This window comes from Oncorhynchus masou, chromosome 15 (genome assembly GCF_036934945.1).
Source record: "Oncorhynchus masou masou isolate Uvic2021 chromosome 15, UVic_Omas_1.1, whole genome shotgun sequence".
NCBI classification, from domain to species: Eukaryota; Metazoa; Chordata; class Actinopteri; order Salmoniformes; family Salmonidae; genus Oncorhynchus; species Oncorhynchus masou.
Genome location: NC_088226.1, coordinates 16,752,991 through 16,772,159, shown reverse-complemented (window position 1 = coordinate 16,772,159; position 19,169 = coordinate 16,752,991). Strand labels below are relative to the sequence as shown.

At 46.4% G+C, this 19,169-nt stretch overlaps 1 protein-coding gene across 3 annotated transcripts in view; it reads right to left on the bottom strand.

Annotated features, from left to right (window-relative positions):
- Positions 1-19,169, bottom strand: part of LOC135555770 (supervillin-like) — a 42,982-nt gene that overhangs the window by 6,513 nt on the left and 17,300 nt on the right. The window contains exons 4-26 of one of the 3 annotated variants that reach the window (XM_064988490.1): positions 16,256-16,317; positions 14,767-14,915; positions 12,818-13,049; positions 11,771-12,318; positions 11,323-11,431; positions 8,702-8,752; positions 8,445-8,507; positions 8,184-8,258; positions 7,942-8,098; positions 7,707-7,802; positions 7,533-7,613; positions 7,178-7,379; positions 6,787-6,959; positions 6,467-6,586; positions 6,208-6,344; positions 5,810-5,957; positions 4,930-5,075; positions 4,249-4,424; positions 4,012-4,150; positions 3,189-3,641; positions 2,878-2,980; positions 2,555-2,762; positions 2,311-2,444 (exon numbers count right to left, since the gene is read on the bottom strand). In XM_064988490.1, coding sequence (XP_064844562.1) covers positions 2,311-2,444; positions 2,555-2,762; positions 2,878-2,980; positions 3,189-3,641; positions 4,012-4,150; positions 4,249-4,424; positions 4,930-5,075; positions 5,810-5,957; positions 6,208-6,344; positions 6,467-6,586; positions 6,787-6,959; positions 7,178-7,379; positions 7,533-7,613; positions 7,707-7,802; positions 7,942-8,098; positions 8,184-8,258; positions 8,445-8,507; positions 8,702-8,752; positions 11,323-11,431; positions 11,771-12,318; positions 12,818-13,049; positions 14,767-14,915; positions 16,256-16,317 — 3,762 coding nt within the window. The remainder of the gene's footprint in view (positions 1-2,310; positions 2,445-2,554; positions 2,763-2,877; positions 2,981-3,188; positions 3,642-4,011; positions 4,151-4,248; positions 4,425-4,929; positions 5,076-5,809; positions 5,958-6,207; positions 6,345-6,466; positions 6,587-6,786; positions 6,960-7,177; positions 7,380-7,532; positions 7,614-7,706; positions 7,803-7,941; positions 8,099-8,183; positions 8,259-8,444; positions 8,508-8,701; positions 8,753-11,322; positions 11,432-11,770; positions 12,319-12,817; positions 13,050-14,766; positions 14,916-16,255; positions 16,318-19,169) is intronic. The other 2 variants (XM_064988491.1, XM_064988492.1) reach the window with 2 other exon arrangements.

Genomic DNA, 19,169 nt, shown 5'->3' with positions numbered 1-19,169 from the left:
GCAGTAGAATCCGATTTAAAAAGCAGGCACAGGTAAAAATACACAGTGGGGACTGTGCGGTACAGACACACGCATACATTGTGATATTGTTGTATGGTGGTAGTGAACATTTTGCGTTGTGGATATGTGGTGGTGTAGGGATGTTATATGATGTTCTGCTTTATCTTTAGCTCATTCAGTACAAACATAGTTCACTGTTTTATATGTAATGTGGGTGCTTTGGACCCCAGGAAGTGTAGCTGCTGCCTCGGGAGCAGGAAGCACCTGGAAGCACCTGGATGATCATTAATACTCTAGGAAGAATGTTTTATGGACAGATGATTCAAAAGTCTAACTTTTTGGACGACATGGGTTCCATTATGTCTGGCTAAAACCAAACACTGCCTTCCACAGTAAGAGCCTCATACCAAAGGTCATGCATTGTGGTAGTAGTGTGATGGTTTGGGGATACTTCGCTGACTCAGGTCCTGGAGGAATTCCGCCATCTGTCTGTGAGCTGAAGCGCAGATGAGTCATGCTGCACGACAATGATCCGAAACACATAAGCAAGTCTATTACGAAAATGGCTAAAAAGCAACACATTTTACGTTTTGCAATTGCCAAGTCCAGACCTAATCCCAATTGAGATGTTGTGGCAAGACATGAAATGAGCAGTTCATGCTTGAAAACCCACAAATATTGCTGAGTTTCAGCAGTTCTGCATGGAAGAGTGGGCCAAAGTTCCTCCACAGCGATGCGAGTGGCTGATCAAAAACTACAGGAAGCGTTTGCTTGGAGTCATTGTAGCTAAATGTGGCCAAACCAGTAATTGAGTGTAAGGGGGCAATGACTTTTTCACACAGGGGCATTGTGTGTTGCATAACTTGGTTTATTAAATAAATGAAATAAGTATGTCATTGTTGTGTTATTTGTTCACTCAGGTTCCCTTCATCTAATATTAGGTTTTGCTTGAAGATCTGATAACATTCAGCATCAAAAATATGCAAAAGAGAGAAAATTAGAAAGGGGGCAAATACTTTTTCACGGCACTGTATTTGAAGGTGTGTTTTGTTCAGGTATGAACAGGAGCTGAGAGGTGTGTTTGTTCAGGTATGAACAGGAGCTGAGAGGTGTGTTTTGTTCAGGTATGAACATGAGCTGGAGTGTGTTTTGTTCAGGTATGAGCAGGAGCTGAGAGGTGTGTTTTGTTCAGATATGAGCAGGAGCTGAGAGGTGTGTTTTGTTCAGGTATGAACAGGAGCTGAGAGGTGTGTTTTGTTCAGGTATGAACAGGAGCTGAGAGGTGTGTTTTGTTCAGATATGAGCAGGAGCTGAGAGGTGTGTTTTGTTCAGGTATGAACAGGAGCTGAGAGGTGTGTTTTGTTCAGGTATGAACAGGAGCTGAGAGGTGTGTTTTGTTCAGGTATGAACAGGAGCTGAGAGGTGTGTTTTGTTCAGGTATGAACAGGAGCTGAGAGGTGTGTTTTGTTCAGGTATGAACAGGAGCTGAGAGGTGTGTTTTGTTCAGGTATGAACAGGAGCTGAGAGGTGTGTTTTGTTCAGGTATGAACAGGAGCTGAGAGGTGTGTTTTGTTCAGGTATGAACAGGAGCTGAGAGGTGTGTTTTGTTCAGGTATGAACAGGAGCTGAGAGGTGTGTTTCGTTCAGATATGAGCAGGAGCTGAGAGGTGTGTTTTGTTCAGGTATGAACAGGAGCTGAGAGGTGTGTTTCGTTCAGATATGAGCAGGAGCTGAGAGGTGTGTTTTGTTCAGGTATGAACAGGAGCTGAGAGGTGTGTTTTGTTCAGGTATGAACAGGAGCTGAGAGGTGTGTTTTGTTCAGGTATGAACAGGAGCTGAGAGGTGTGTTTTGTTCAGGTATGAACAGGAGCTGAGAGGTGTGTTTTGTTCAGGTATGAACAGGAGCTGAGAGGTGTGTTTTGTTCAGATATGAACAGGAGCTGAGAGGTGTGTTTTGTTCAGATATGAACAGGAGTTGAGAGGTGTGTTTTGTTCAGGTATGAACAGGAGCTGAGAGGTGCATTTTGTTCAGGTATGAACAGGAGCTGAGAGGTGTGTTTTGTTCAGATATGAACAGGAGCTGAGAGGTGTGTTTTGTTCAGATATGAACAGGAGCTGAGAGGTGCGTTTTGTTCAGGTATGAACAGGAGCTGAGAGGTGTGTTTTGTTCAGATATGAACAGGAGCTGAGAGGTGTGTTTTGTTCAGGTATGAACAGGAGCTGAGAGGTGTGTTTTGTTCAGATATGAACAGGAGCTGAGAGGTGCGTTTTGTTTAGGTATGAACAGGAACTGAGAGGTGTGTTCAGTACCTTGCAGCATGCAGTCATAGGTCTTCCTGTCCTGCTGCCCAATAGCGTTCCAGAACTCCACAGGCTCCGCCCCTTCCTCCACTTCCTGCACCCTCGAAAGGCTATCACTGCTGAGGCCCAGTTCAGGAGGGCACCTAACACAGAGACAGCAGAAAGCACACATAACCACGTATTAATACTGTTTGCATTCCAACGAATGAATACATACAGAAGCACAATAACACATCCATGAAGGGAGACTTACATCTGAGTGAGTCGCTCCACAGCCCTCTTGCCCGCCTCCCGGGAGCTGGCGTGGACCTTACAGCCGTACCACAGGTAGAGCGCCCCCTGTTGACTGTTGAGCAGTATGAGAGAACCTCGGGAGCGCAGGCCGCCACAGCTACAGTCCACCTCCAACAGACTGGCCTCCTCAGGCAGCTCCCCACGCACACAGAACAGACGCCAGACCCCTGCAAGACACAGAGAGAGTGCAGTTAGGAACACACATCTATGCAGAACACAGACACACAACCAGACACACACACCACCTAAATCAGAGGAGGTCAAGCCAAGGTAATATCCCACCTGTGTTGTTGGTGGTGTCCGCTCGGCAGCCTTTGTGGATGACCAGACCTCCCTGGAAGAGCTGAAGGAAACACGGAGGCTCCTGCCCCTGAGGCACCATCACCTTCAACAGGACAACAACAACACAGGCAGAAACATCAGTCAGAGAGCCAACTGTACTCAACAGCAATAACACTGGTTCAACTCAGGCCTCTGAAATGCTAGGCAGGTTTAACCATAGACATCCTATCACTTGCATGTTCTATATGTGACTCTATGGTTTTAACTGAGGCTATGGGTGGTTTAAGAGTTTAATTGGAAGAACCACCCACCTGTGTTCCCTCGTGACTCCTGAGTGCAGACGCGCCTCGCCCATTGATACTGGAGTGCCGGCCCTGCCAGATGAAGACAGCAGAGCACTCCCTCCCAGGCTGCCCGCGTTCATCCGCTGGGCTGAGAGTATAGGTCCAGCGGATCAGGTACGTGTCTCCTTCATGCAGCTGCCCTGGGCTCTCCAGCTGGGCCTCGCTGTCCTCAAACTCCTGAATGTGCCAGGTATCCACGGCAACAGTGTTCAGCTCCACCTGCCGCCCGTCCTCCAGGGGTACGACCCCATGCCCCCTCTGAACGTCCACCCCCTCCAGGACTGTAGAGACCACCCCGTCCCCTGGCAGCGCCACCCCCCGCCCTGCCACCAGCGCCTTGGCATCGCACGCACACAGAGACACACACTCTATCTGCTGCTGGAACAGGGGACTCTGCTGGGGCCACACTGGCATGGCAGTCTGCACAGAGAGACACAGTAGAGAGAGGAAGGGAGAGGGGAAATACAGTCAAAGAAGACCAGGCATCTTTCTCACAGTCACTCTGAATCTGTACAGGATGGGTCCTATTTGGCTTTGAGTCATGTGTTTCGCACATTGACTCGGGACCAGTATCCCCTGTATATAGCCTCGTTATTAGTATTTTATTGCTGCTTTTTTTTAAACATTTTTTTTAACTTTAGTTTATTTAGTAAATATTTTTTTGACTCATATTTTTCTTCAAACGTTATGTTGGTTAAGGGCTTGTAAGTAAGCATTTCACGGTAAAGTCTACAGCTGTTGTATTTAGCACGTGACAAATACAATTTGATTTAATCTTTCTCTAACTAACCTGTGCCTCCTCTACCACCATTGCAGCCGTCTCCTCCTTATCTGCAGCCCAGTCCAGAAACTTCTCCCTGAAGAGGGCAGTCTCCTTGTGCTCAGAGACACAGCCAAACAGGGCCCAGTTGGGCCGTCTTTCACCTTGCCTGTACACAAATCACACACATAATGTATCAATGAATATAACAGTATGTATGTAAATGAGGTATTTTACTATGTAAGCGCCTGTGTGGTGTGTACCTACGGCTGTATGCTGGGGTTGCAGTGTGTGGGGTCCAGTGGGTTGACCCTACAGTTGCTATAGTCGTAGGGACCACCCCACACCTGCTGGGCCAGCTGTACAGCCACATTCCTGTCACCAGGGGCAACATCCTTCCCATGCCACAGGTACACCTCGCTGCCAAAGTCAAACACCAGGGCCTGGTAGAGAGACAAGGGAACAAACAGAGACAGAGGCAGAGACAGAGAGACCGAGACAGAGAGAGAGAGACAGAGGCAGAGAGAGAGAGAGAGAGAGACAGAGGCAGAGAGACAGAGGCAGAGAGACAGAGAGAGAGACAGAGAGAGAGAGACAGAGGCAGAGAGAGAGAGACAGAGAGACAGAGGCAGAGAGAGAGAGGCAGAGAGACAGAGGAGAGACCGAGAGACAGAGGCAGAGAGACAGAGGCAGAGAGACAGAGGCAGAGAGACAGAGGCAGAGACAGAGGCAGAGAGACAGAGGCAGAGAGACAGAGGCAGAGAGAGAGAACCATTCAGAGATCAGATTCTATCTGCAGTGTTGAAAATCACACACAAGAGATGACAGATGGCATTCCAGTTTATAATCTTTGTATTGAGTTAAAACCCATTGATTGATATGTAGCACCAAGGCAGCAATGGCTGAGAAGCCACAGAAACACACAGGGGGATCCAGGGAGGGACTGACCTCAGTGGATCCCAGTAGGGAGACAGTAGGGATGGCTGCCCAGGCCTGCTCATGGGGTACCAGTCTGTTCTCCACCAGCCTGTACAAACAGTTAGACTCCACCACCCCACTCTCATACAGCTCATCCTCTTCTGGGGCTCCCGCTCCTACAGGGAACACACACATATACGATCACACCTACAGTACACAAAGACAGATGCAAATGGTCACTTCCTTACTGGTTGCTTGCATACTTACGTTCTTGGTTTCTTACTTACTGACTGACTTACTTACTGAATGACTTACTTAATTACTTAGTTTACTGACTGTTTGACTAACTTTGTTTACTGACTGACTGACTGGACTGACTGACTGGACTGACTTACTGACTGACTGACTGAGTTTACTGACTGACTTAGTTTACTGACTGACTGACTGACTGACTTAGTTTACTGACTGACTGACTGACTTAGTTTACTGACTGACTGACTGAGTTTACTGACTGACTTAGTTTACTGACTGACTGACTGACTTAGCTTACTGACTGACTGACTGAGTTTACTGACTGACTTAGTTTACTGACTGACTGACTGACTTAGTTTACTGACTGACTGACTGACTTAGTTTACTGACTGACTGACTTAGTTTACTGACTGACTGACTGAGTTTACTGACTGACTGACTGAGTTTACTGACTGACTTAGTTTACTGACTGACTGACTGACTTAGTTTACTGACTGACTGACTGACTTAGTTTACTGACTGACTGACTGACTTAGTTTACTGACTGACTGACTGACTGACGTACCTAAAAGGGAGTTCTGGTTGTTTTAATAGGATTTTCACATAGTTTGTCTACTGAGTGTGTGACAGAGTGGTTGGTGACTGGTTCTAGTCCGACCTCTGTATTGTGTCTTTCCTCCCAGAAGGTTCCAGAAGTCAGAGGCCAGGCTGTTGTCAGTATTGACCCCCTCCTCTAGGTGGATGACCTCACAGGCCAGGCAGCCCAGGTCCCCCTGTGTCTTGATCAACGAGGCCAGCTCTGACGCCTGGACCGAGACAGCAGAAGACAGGCAAACATCATCACCAGTTATAACGGACATGAATCAGTGGCTTCACATTGTGTTAAACTGCAGAATGTTAAATGTCCTTCAATGGTATTATTCAAAAGTCATATATAGTTTGAATTACAGACGAATAAGACGCCCAACGGGAATCCTCATGAACAATACAAGACAGGGATCTAGAGAGTAGACCGTCAGTATGTGATACAATGTGTGTGTCGCGTGGAAGTCGGACCTTGGCTTTCTCTGTGGCGTTGGCAAACTCTCCACTCCAGAGGATGCAGTGAGTGGGTGTGACCAGCAGGAAGCAGTCTCCACTGTTCAGAGACCTGGCTGTGGGCTCCACCAGACGCACTTGCACATAATGCCAACCTGGCACCGTAGGAGACGCACACACATGTTGAATAGAGAGTTTGTATCCACACACGCACATGCACACGTACACACTCATAAATGCAATAATATGCACGCACGCACACACAATCTGTGCTGACCTTTGATGTGAATGAGCATGAGGTTGCTGATGGGCAGGTTGTTGCTGTTCCTCACTGATTCTGTGGAAGTGACATCATGCAGGTGGACGTTACTGAAGTCCTCTGTACTGACCAGACCTGCTAGAGTTCAGGACAGACATGGGACAGAGAGATCAGAGATGAGAAAGTCGTAAACAGTATATAAGAAGACTGATAAAAGAAAAGAGAGAGAAATAGAGAGAGAGAGAGAGAGAGAGAGAGAGAGAGAGAGAGAAAAAAAAATATATAGTGAAAGAGAGAAAGAGAGAGATATCTCTCTGGTATATGTTAACATCACTCACACTTCTCCACTTGTGTCCTGTTAGTGTTCACGGTAGTCATGGTGACTCTCTCTCCCATGAAGTCCTGTCTGATGTCATCGCGGGCCGCCAGAGCACGCAGAGGGTTCCGTGAGCCCTGGGTCCTACGGGACGGACGCACCGACCGCCTGTGCTGCGCTACTTCTGATGTCAGCCTGCACACACAGACACACACACACACGGACCCACCCACCCACACGCACGCACCCGCACGCACGCACCCACACGCACCCACACAACACAAAAGGGCATTAAGACACAAACACAGGCAATGAACACACTCATAAAATTAGATAGAAGTGTACATGTAAACACATACACACAGCCCCCCCCCCACACACACACACACGCACACACACACAAACAAACTCACATGGGTGTGTTGGTCTGGCAGAGGGCACTCAGGTCCTGTTCTGGGTCAGTTCCAGTGGCAGCTCCAGCCCCAGCAGGGAGGGCAGAGGGTGAGTGGGGAGGCACCTCCCTGTAGAAACCACCACATGTTTCCTGGTCATCAGGGGTCATGACCTCCTTCACCCCCACTGAGGTCACCTCCAGGGGCGTGTCCTGGGGAGCGGCTGGGGGAGACAACATGAGAGAAGTTACAGGTATACAGGTATTCTACTTCATTAGAAAAACACAGTAAGTGATACAATAGACACTAGTGGATAGACTTCCTCTCTTAATCTGAGGTTTGGACAAATCATCCTAGAATAGATAATAAGACGTACTATTCAACAAGTCCACAATGGAATCCAGATTGTCCAGCTTTGTGTCCTCTTCCACCTCCATCCCAGGGTGACTGGAGATCTCTGTTGAGAGGAGAACCAGAGGTCAGGGATAGGATCTACAATCACAAACCAGACACAAAAATCTTTTTTCTTTTGTGGATGGGGTATGTTTACCTTCACATGGGCATGCTGTTGCTGTGGCTCCTGTGGAGGGTCTCTTAGTGTGAGATGGAGGGGTCTCGTCTATGTCTGATACAGGGGTCACCAAGCCTGCAATGGGACAATCCCACACAGGTCTGAGTGAGGGAAAGAAAGAGAGAACGAGAGAAAGAAAGAGAGAACAAGAGAAAGAAAGAGAGAACGAGAGAAAGAGAGAGAGAGAGAGAAAGGAGAAAGAGGGAAACCTCACCTCTTTTCGCCATGCGTCCGGCCACAGTGTACTGGGCTGATTCGTTGGCGGCTCCTCTCCCTCTGGTCTTGCACTGCTCCTCGCTGTCCTGTAGGGTTATCATGCGCTCATCCACCGACGCCTGTGGCAGCTCCTCCGCTTCTACTGGTCTAGTCTGCTGCATGGGCAGAGAGAGCGGGATCAGATGCCATACAGTAACACCTACCAGTATGTGTGTGTGTTTTTTTGTGTGTATGTGTCACCTTCTGTCTCCATTGGGGCTGAGAGCAGACCTGGGTAGGAGAGGAGACCTCCTGGGCCTCATAGGAAGAGCTGGTCTGAGGAGGGAGAGAAAACAGGACATATGAAGGGGAACTACGTCAACATGTCTCACTGCAGTATCAACACAACTCACATCACAGCACTCAAACAAGTACATTTAAATGGACTATTGAGGGGCAATGGCGTGCAATGGACACACTTCACACTCACACACCTGAACGGGTGCTTGCACACACACTCACCTGATTGTAGCACATGACATATTGAGGTGTACTGTTAGAATAGACAGAGGAAAAGACAGGAACCTGGGAGGAGGATAAAGGAATAAGCCCAGGATTGGGTAGAACAGAATAGAATAGATGTGATATGACTTGGACGAGCAGCATAGTCAACAAACCAGGGTAATAAGTTTGGTTGAAATAACCAAACACAGAGGTTTGTAGGCAATGAGGTACACTATGTAGGGAATAGGGTGCCACAGAGCCTGCACTCCGCTTACCCAGCACTGAGGGTTGACGACTGGTGCATCATGGGAGATCTCATTGTCTTCCTACAGGAGCAGAGAGGGGGGTGTGGTCAGCAAAGCCAAGAAAAAAAAGAGTGTGAGAGGAGCGAGCAGGTGAAAAGAGATGGCAAACAGGAGAAAGAGAGGGTGAAGAGCGATGAGAAAATGTATGGAGGTCTCACACACACACACACACACACACACACACACACACACACACACACACACACACACACACACACACACACACACACACACACACACACAACCCAGAGAACTGTCAACACTGTCCAGCTAAGGGGGCCTAATTGGGTCAAGGGGGTGTTCATGGAAGAATCTCAGTCTATCTGTTAACATTCCATGTCATTCAGAGCCATTCAGCCCATTCCTGGGCATTAGCACCAGTAGAAACTGCACCCATATCTAAGTAAAGCAAGGTAGCTCTCAGTGATTGAATACATAGTAAGATATGGGGCTGGTGTAGAGGTGCTATGATATTAAACACATACCATAGTAAGATATAGATATTAAACACATACCATAGTAAGGTATAGGGCTGGTGTAGAGGTGCTGGTGTAGAGGTGCTATGATATTAAACACATACCATAGTAAGATATAGGGCTGGTGTAGAGGTGCTATGATATTAAACACATACATACCATAGGTACCATAGTATAAGTATAGGGCTGGTGTAGAGGTGCTAGATATTAAACACATACCATAGTAAGGTATAGGGCTGGTGTAGAGGTGCTATGATATTAAACACATACCATAGTAAGATATAGGGCTGGTGTAGAGGTGCTATGATATTAAACACATACCATAGTAAGATATGGGGCTGGTGTAGAGGTGCTATGATATTAAACACATACCATAGTAAGGTATAGGGCTGGTGTAGGGCTGGTGTATAGGGCTGGTGTAGGTGCTATGATATTAAACACATAAGATATGGGGCTGGTGTAGAGGTGCATAGTTAAACATATAGGGGCTGGTGTAGAGGTGCTATGATATTAAACACATACCATAGTAAGATATAGGGCTGGTGTAGAGGTGCTATGATATTAAACACATACCATAGTTAGATATGATATTAAACACATACCATAGGGCTGGTGTAGAGGTGCTATGATATTAAACACATACCATAGTTAGATATAGGGCTGGTGTAGAGGTGCTATGATATTAAACACATACCATAGTTAGATATGGGGCTGGTGTAGAGGTGCTATGATATTAAACACATACCATAGTTAGATATAGGGCTGGTGTAGAGGTGCTATGATATTAAACACATACCATAGTTAGATATAGGGCTGGTGTAGAGGTGATATGATATTAAACACATACCATAGTAAGATATGGGGCTGGTGTAGAGGTGCTATGATATTAAACACATACCATAGTAAGATATGGGGCTGGTGTGAGAGGTATTAAACACATACCATAGTTAGATATAGGGCTGGTGTAGAGGTTATATGATATTAAACACATACCATAGTAAGATATGGGGCTGGTGTAGAGGTGCTATGATATTAAACACATACCATAGTAAGATATGGGGCTGGTGTAGAGGTGCTATGATATTAAACACATACCATAGTAAGATATAGGGCTGGTGTAGAGGTGCTATGATATTAAACACATACCATAGTAAGATATAGGGCTATGATATTAAACACATACCATAGTAAGATATAGGGCTGGTGTAGAGGTGCTATGATATTAAACACATACCATAGTAAGATATAGGGCTGGTGTAGAGGTGCTATGATATTAAACACATACCATAGTAAGATATAGGGCTGGTGTAGAGGTGCTATGATATTATGATGCTCTTTTGGTTTCAGTAGAATGGCAAAACTTTAACAAACTCTCAAATTAAGCACTGCTTGCTGAACCAGCCCACACAACATATCTGTTCAACCTTCAAGAACAGATAGGACAGCGAACTAATTCCTCCTACCTGGCCATGCACAACGGAACCTTTTTACCTTTTTCACCTTTTTCTAAATAAACATCCTATTTCGATATCCTTTCTGGGCGGCGTGCGGACAGCATCCCCTCTTATCTCCCCTGTGATCGGTCCCCCTGGTGACCCACATCCTCCCCTCTTTCCCTGGCTGACAGGTTACACTAAACCCACTGGTTCCAGACAGCCACACAGAGGATTAGAGATTACAAGTGGAAGCCAGGGCCTTTTCTCTGGGCTGGGCTGGTGTGTTACAGTGGGGGCCAAGCCATAGTATCACAGACCCTGGGGACTAGGGATCGTCTGGGAGCCTCCTGTGGATCTATATATCTATATATGACTGAGAATGATGTGTCCACAGCTGTCCGCTGCTCTGCTTTCCAGTCTAAGACTGGATTTGCCCCACTGTAATTCTGAGCCAACATATTCAAGATGCTAAACACAAGTGCAGACCCAAATCAACTATAAACAGCCAACCAACTGGCTCCAAAACACATGAGCTCAGTCCGTGTGAGATTTCCAATGCAAAACAGTGATGTCAGCATCTCTCCACTGCCCACCATTCCCAGTAGCCGCCTGCTCTGACTGAGGTGTGTCTGTGTGTTTAGACTAAAGCGAGGTCCAGTAAGACGGCCGCTGGTCTTACCTTCCTCTGGTCCGCCAAGGTCACCTGGACGTGTTGTCTGGGAGGAGTGTCTCTTCTCACCCTGCCCCCCTTCTCCTCCTCTCCCTCCTCCCTGGAAGCATCTGACAGCCTGCACAGAAGCAGAGGGGAGGTCTAAAAAAAATAGCCATGCAAATCTCTCTCTCGCACACATGCTCGCAATCACACACACACACACACACACACACACACACACACACACACACACACACACACACACACACACACACACACACACACACACACACACACACACACACACACACACACCTAAAAACACAAAGACAAACCTTCCATGACACAGCAATAGAGATCCCTCTTGCAGCACACAAATGTCAATACACGCTCAGGGTCACAACGTTCCCTCAACGTTCACACACAAACACATAATTTAAAAGGCCCGTATGTTGGCTCTGTGTTAATTGTGTACCTGTCTCTCCCAGAGGTGTTCCCAGGGGGGTCCATCTGCTTTCTCTGTTCAGCCAGGGAAGGCCTCTCCTCCTGGGGGTGACCCTGCTCTGAGAAGGGCCTGGCTGGGCTACACACAGCCACCGTCTCCCTCCTGTTCCTGTTCCTCTGTCTCCAGGGGGCCGAGGAGGCTGGTCTCTCTCTACAAGGCACTGGTACGTTATCATGTCTTTCTGCCCTCTTCTCCCCCACCTCGTTCCCCCTCTCCCCTCCTCCGTCCTGGTCCTGCTGTCTGTCCTGCCACATAGTGTCTCTGTCTCGGTCCCGTACTGGTGCTCCAGAGGGGCTCTTCCTCAGGATGCCTCTGATCTCTCCTGGCTCAGAGTCCCTGCGCTGCTGCTGGCCCTGCTGGGACGGGTCAGGTCCTGTGGCAGGCTCCACATCGGCCCCGGGTCGAGGCTGGGCCTGACGCACCTCACTGGGCCTCAGATTGATGGACCGCTCCTGCTGCCTGTCGGACAGGGTGGGGGACAGGCGCAGCGGGGGCAGTCGGATGGGGCCTTTCTGGAGCTGAGGGAGGACAAAGCGAGGAGAATACTGTCAGAGACATGGAGATTATAGATTCTACTCATCACAATAGTGTAAATTAGTATGAAAACTATAAGAAGAAGAGGTTACTACATATTTCTGAGTCATCCATTTGGACCTGTCTAATTTTAGTGTGATTGAATTGGACGTGAGTGTAGTGTTCCCCTCTGGACAGTGTTATGGTCGATATTGGCTTGATACTGATCAAATAAAACTATTGATCAATCAGGTGCTCACAACAGTTAGAAGCACAGAGTGTGACATTTAATTTGGTGTACACATACACTTACTCACTCCCTCATGCTCACGTCAACATCCAGTATACACACACACACTCACCCACACTCGCACTCATACACACACTCACCTGTGTCACAATCCACATTTCTCAGTTAAAGAGTGACACACACGCAATTGCCAATCATCTCTAATATTCCCTCTTCCATTCCTCTGAGGATGTCTTGGTCCCACTCCCACTCACCAGGCTGACCTCCTCCACGGTGATGGGCTGTGTGCGGTAGCGTGCCCCCTTCTGCCTGCGTCTCTCTGGGGGGGCATAGGGAGTGGCATCCCCCTGGTTCCCTGGCAGGGACAGCTTGTTGAACAGAGCCAGCTTCTCGCTCATAGTCAGCTTATTGTTCTCATCGTCCTCCACTGCCTCTGCCTCGGCCTGCACAGCCTGGGCCTCGCCTGACTCTGCTGGCTGGGGGGTGCTGCAGGGACATGGGGTAGATAGGTAGGAGAAGGTGGTGAATGGAAGTCATGGATGAAGAGTTAATAGTTAAAACAGAGAAACAGCCATGTTAATTCAAGTGTGGATTGACAGGAACTGTGGAACACAATGTGAGATATTTTTAATGCATGGCAGTAAATCAGTGTTTTGGCCTCCTCTCTGACTGCCCCCTGTTCTAATTAGGGGTAGGAATCTCTCTGTCCAACTGAGTAAAGGTCTCATCATTTTTTATTTTTTTGATTGAACCTTTATTTAACTAGGCAAGTCAGTTAAGAACAAATTCTTATTTACAATGACAGCCTTCTGGGGAACAGTGTGTTAACTGCCATGTTCAGGGGCAGAATGATAGATTTTTAAATTGTCAGCTCGGGGATTTGATCCAGCAATCTTTCGGTTACTGGCACAACGCTCTAACCACTAGACTACATGTAGTTAGCCAGACAGGACGTCATTATGAGTGAACCAACCCTGCCAGCTCTAGGTTTCCAATAAAAAAACAGTGCCACATTAAACCTGCTCAATGTAATGGCAAAATGTAGATCTCTACCTAAATAGACATACGCTAAATTTATGTTTTATCATGAGAGGGCCATAAAAAATGTTTTTACTGTGAGAAATATTAAAATCTCACCTTTCTGGTAAAAATTGTTATAAATTCGTGAGGTGTAGTCACTTTTGAGGACACAAGCTCAAGAACACAGTACAAATATGATACAAATACAAAATGTTTTATATTATGTATTTCCTACTCAACAAAACTGTATGAATAAGACTTGAAATTACTTCATTGCTTTCTAAATATAGTAGAATCAAATTATAAAATGACTTAACTATACGATTTGCCTTATAACCTTCCTTATGTGACCTTATGACCTTCCTTATAACTGTAAAATAAATATTTGTATGCTTAGTGTTCGAAAAAATGTGGCATATTTTCTTAAGGTCTCTCTCGTTTAAAACATCTGCACCCTTCTGAACATCACACAGGGCTCTAGCTTGGCTTCCTGAACTCATTATGAAATGGCCTTTCATATCATATTAATCCTGTCCATCTATGACAAATATACATCGTTTTTTTGTTTAATATCTATTAATTATTTTAGGTTACTTTGATAAAGTTGGTGATAAATTGTTATCTGAATGTGCTAGAGTGACAAACCCACACTCTCCTGCTGCGCTAGAATCTAAAGAATTGCAGGCATGTGCTTTGTCAGCCAGGAGTTGATGGACAGTCAGAAGAGCGAATGAAATGGTAGGTGGGACATCCCAGCTTCAAGTGGTGTAAGATTTCACAGCCTGAGTCACACAGGCGGAAGAGAACTAGGGCTGTTGCTGAATGGAAGCCATTTCGATCTACGGTGTCCACACACTGTTTCATATGTGAAAATGTCGGTCGGAACCGGTACCAAACGCACGCTAGTCCCCTCTTTAGGGGAGTTTACACCTAAGAGGTACCATACCAAAATGCATTATCTAGAATGCTATACATAAACAAAATACCATAAACCGTATCACAACTATAATCAGTTATGATCTCATGACCATTCCATGTGGATTCCATAACCCACTGGGCAAGGAATGTTAATGTGTGAGAGGCTAATGTTTTTTTGCATACGGTATGCCATCACCTCATTGCCAACAGATACAATATATCCTTGTACATTGACCATCGAGGTGTGACCCTTGACCCTGCTCACCTGGTGGCCACCACCATCTCCTCACAGGTGATTGGCTGAGTGAGTGAGCGGTGCTCGTTGCCACGGCGTACTCTGCGTTCATACGCAACGCTGCCAGAGCGAGGCTTCAGAAAGGAGGAGGCCTTAGGGGCTGCTGACTTCTCTAGCTCCTGCAACAGAGAGAAAAATGGAGACGAGAGAAAGAAAGAGCGAGAGAAATAGTCATTCATAACATTTATGTTCATATTTGATAGGTAATACTACATCTTGAACAATAATGCCTTTGCCACAGGTGTATAATCAACATTTAGATCAAACAGAGCATAAAATAGTGACTGAGAAATGACAAAATGTCCCCTCCTTTTTTCATCTCTTTCAATGAAAGTGTCCCTCTTTCCTGGAATGTGAATGGAGGTGCAGTAGGCAGAGGAAGTGGGTGCGATAGCTGGTGGATAAACCAGGGACCTGTAAGGTGCTGTGGGTGGCCTATGTAAGAAGGTAGAGGAGAGGGATAGAATGCCGGGCCTGCAGGTCACAGTGTAACCAGAGCTCCCTTAGTAGTGTACCATTACCCCCCTGGCCCTCCCCTCAGCCCCCTCCCTCCTGGCCCTGCCTCCCTCCTCCACCAGCCAGCCTGACAGGAGCTAGCTGCGGGCTAATTATAACCACCTGTTAATGGCTGTTCATGGCTTGATAGTCCCTGGCTACTTTTCACCTATGTTTTGACAGATGCTACGTGACTAAAACCCACCAGGAAGTGAAATATTGGGGGGGGGGCAGTCTGTCTTGTTAACATAACAGACTACCAAAGGCTACTTAAACAATAAAACATTAACCAATGGGAGTAAACTAAGAACAGAAGGGTCCATCTGCATGCACTCTGTAGTCTGGCCTGGTCTTATTCCGGCACCATGTACTGATATATTAGTACAGTACTAATATACAAGGCCTTGTCTGGATCAGAGAGCAGCACCTGTTTGGCCATTCATATTCCTCAACATTCGTTCAGTGTATTCAGTTCTGCATGCTCAGCTCAGCCTGCTGGCTCATCATGTGTTGCTCCGTGACTGTAAGGTGAGCAGCCTTTCTCTCTCTCTCTCTCTCTCTCTCTCTCTCTCTCTCTCTCTCTCTCTCTCTCTCTCTCTCTCTCTCTCTCTCTCTCTCTCTCTCTCTCTCTCTCTCTCTCTCTCTCTCTCTCTCTCTCTCTCTCTCTCTCTCTCTCTCAATTCAATTCAAGGGGCTTTATTGGCATGGGAAACATATGTTAACATTGACAAAGCAAGTGAAGTAGATAATAAACAACTCTCTCTCTTCTCTCAACATGGGCTCTGTCGTGTCTGTTGATGTGCTGTTGTGAGACATAAGCCCAGTGTAGCCCCCCTGGTCTCCATGGTGATGACCTTTTGTGATCAGGCATGGAGACGGACAGCATGGTACAAGGGAACGGGAAGGGGGCCCTGGGAGGGGGTCCGGTTTCACAGCCAAGGTTGAGCTAGATGGTCGTGCTTACTTTAAACAGAGACATCTTGGCCGCCACACTCATCTTGGCTCTGTCGTCTGTCTTCACATCAGCTAGGGGGGGGGGGGATACATGACATTAAATATATACATCAAGTCAGGCACACAGAGGTAAATACATTAGAGGTAAGTGCATACACACTCAAAGACACACTAAATGCCTGTCAGCCCGTGTGTGTCATCAGCAGGGATATCCTTTTGGCATCACTGAGCCTGTCAAACACATTAAGCCGAACCCTCTAAATAAAAATAGGCAAACAAAAAAATGGAACAGCACCCCCACACAAATTGTGATCATATAGCAGTCCCTGTCATACAGAAAAACACAGTTAACCTGCTCATCCAGGGGAGAGATACAGTCCAGAGAGGCTCTGCCTGTTAGTCAAGCCGCCAGTCCACTGCGACACAATGAGATGGACAGATCTCTGTGACTGATCCCTTCATGTGAGACCATCGCTCTGCACCTGGCACTCACTAGACTGTCACATGGCACCACCACCACTATCTCTCAGCTGGCACCGCAAGCTGCCTGCTTCTCCTCTCACCTGGCCTGAACTTAATGACCACACAGTTCATCCTTTTGACCAGGCAGTTGGGTAGCTGGACAGCAACACTGATCGAGTGAGTGTCAACGGTCTCTGTTGTTTCTAACACTGCTCTCAATGGTCATTTAATCATGTGTTTTAGGTGGACAGTCAAATGAATGCATGAGAGAGAACTTATTGGACAGCTACTGCGTACAAGCGGGGACTATTTTTTATAGTGGCGGTGTGGTGCTCAGGCATGCTTTTATGGCTCATAAATCCATCGCCACCGAGGAACTTCAACATTCTACCGTCACCCTGTGCCCATCTGGGTCTGGTGGAGTGTTTAAAAATAAAAGCCCTTGATTTATTTGATGTTCTGTTTATTATAGATGTTCTGTAAAGGCAGCTACAAAGTGGGGTTGAGTGTAAGTAGAGGTCAGACTATATTCATCTGGCTTACTGTTATAAATGCACTGTTATACAGTAGCTATTAGTTGATATACAGTGGGGCAAAACAGTATTTAGTCAGCCACCAATTGTGGCTGACTAAAAAGATGAAAGAGGCCTGTCATCATAGGTACACTTCAACTATGACAGACAAAATGAGAAAAAAATCCAGAAAATCACATTGTAGGATTTTTAATGAATTTATTTGCAAATGATGGTGGAAAATAAGTATTTCGTCACCTACAAACAAGCAAGATTTCTGTAACTTCTTCTTTAAGAGGCTCCTCTGTCCCCCACTCGTTACCTGTATTAATGGCACCTGTTTGAACTTGTTATCAGTATAAAAGACACCTGTCCACAACCTCAAACAGTCACACTCCAAACTCCACTATGGCCAAGACCAAAGAGCTGTCAACGGACACCAGAAACAAAATTGTAAACCTGCACCAGGCTGGGAAGACTGAATCTGCAATAGGTAAGCAGCTTGGTTTGAAGAAATCAACTGTGGGAGCAATTATTAGGAAATGGAAGACATACAAGACCACTGATAATCTCCCTCGATCTGGGGCTCCACGCAAGATCTCACCCCGTGGGGTCAAAATGATCATATGAATGGTGAGCAAAAATCCCAATCCCAGAACCATACGGGGGACCTAGTGAATGACCTGCAGAGAGCTGGGACCAAAGTAACAAAGCCTACCATCAGTAACACACTACGCCGCCAGGGACTCAAATCCTGCAGTGCCAGACGTGTCCCCCTGCTTAAGCCAGTACATGTCCAGGCCCGTCTGAAGTTTGCTAGAGAGCATTTGGATGATCCAGAAGAAGATTGGGAGAATGTCATATGGTCAGATGAAACCAAAATAGAACTTTTTGGTAAAAACTCAACTTGTCGTGTTTGGAGGACAAAGAATGCTGAGTTGCATCCAAAGAACACCATACCTACTGTGAAGCAAGGGGTGGAAATATTATGCTTTGGGGCTGTTTTTCTGCAAAGGGACCAGGACGACTGATCAGTGTAAAGGAAAGAATAAATGGGGCCATGTATCGTGAGATTTTGAGTGAAAACCTCCTTCCATCAGCAAGGGCATTGAAGATGAAACGTGGCTGGGTATTTCAGCATGACAATGATCCCAAACACACCGCCCGGGCAACGAAGGAGTGGCTTCGTAAGAAGCATTTCAAGGTTCTGGAGTGGCCTAGCCAGTCTCCAGATCTCAACCCCATAGAAAATCTTTGGAGGTAGTTGAAAGTCCATGTTGCCCAGCAACAGCCCCAAAACATCCCTGCTCTAGAGCAGATCTGCATGGAGGAATGGGCCAAAATACTAGCAACAGTGTGTGAAAACCTTGTGAAGACTTACAGAAAACGTTTGACCTCTGTCATTGCCAACAAAGGGTATATAACAAAGTATTGAGATAAACTTTTGTTATTGACCAAATACTTATTTTCCACCATAATTTGCAAATAAATTCATTAAAAATCCTACAATGTGATTTTCTGGATTTTTTTTCTCATTTTATCTGTCATAGTTGAAGTGTACCTATGATGAACATTACAGGCCTCTCTCATCTTTTTAAGTGGGAGAACTTGCACAATTTGTGGCTGACTAAATACTTTTTTGCCCCACTGTAGGTTGGGTGTTAATATTAACGGTTGTTTATGAGTGAAAATAGAAAAAAACAGTTATTCCTTCTGACCCGATGTTGTCCTCCCCCCTTTTCTTTCTCTCTCTCTGTCTGTCTGTCTCTCTCTTTCAGCTACTGTGTGATGACAAACGCCTATTACAGTAGCTGGCTGAGCCATTTTATCACACGCTACTTGTAGAGTGCTAAGTGCTGATCAGAGAGCTTTGCCACCTCCTATCGCCTATGTCGGCATTTCTGTGATATAGAGAGAGTAGGGAGAGAGAGAGAGAGAGGAGAGAGAAGG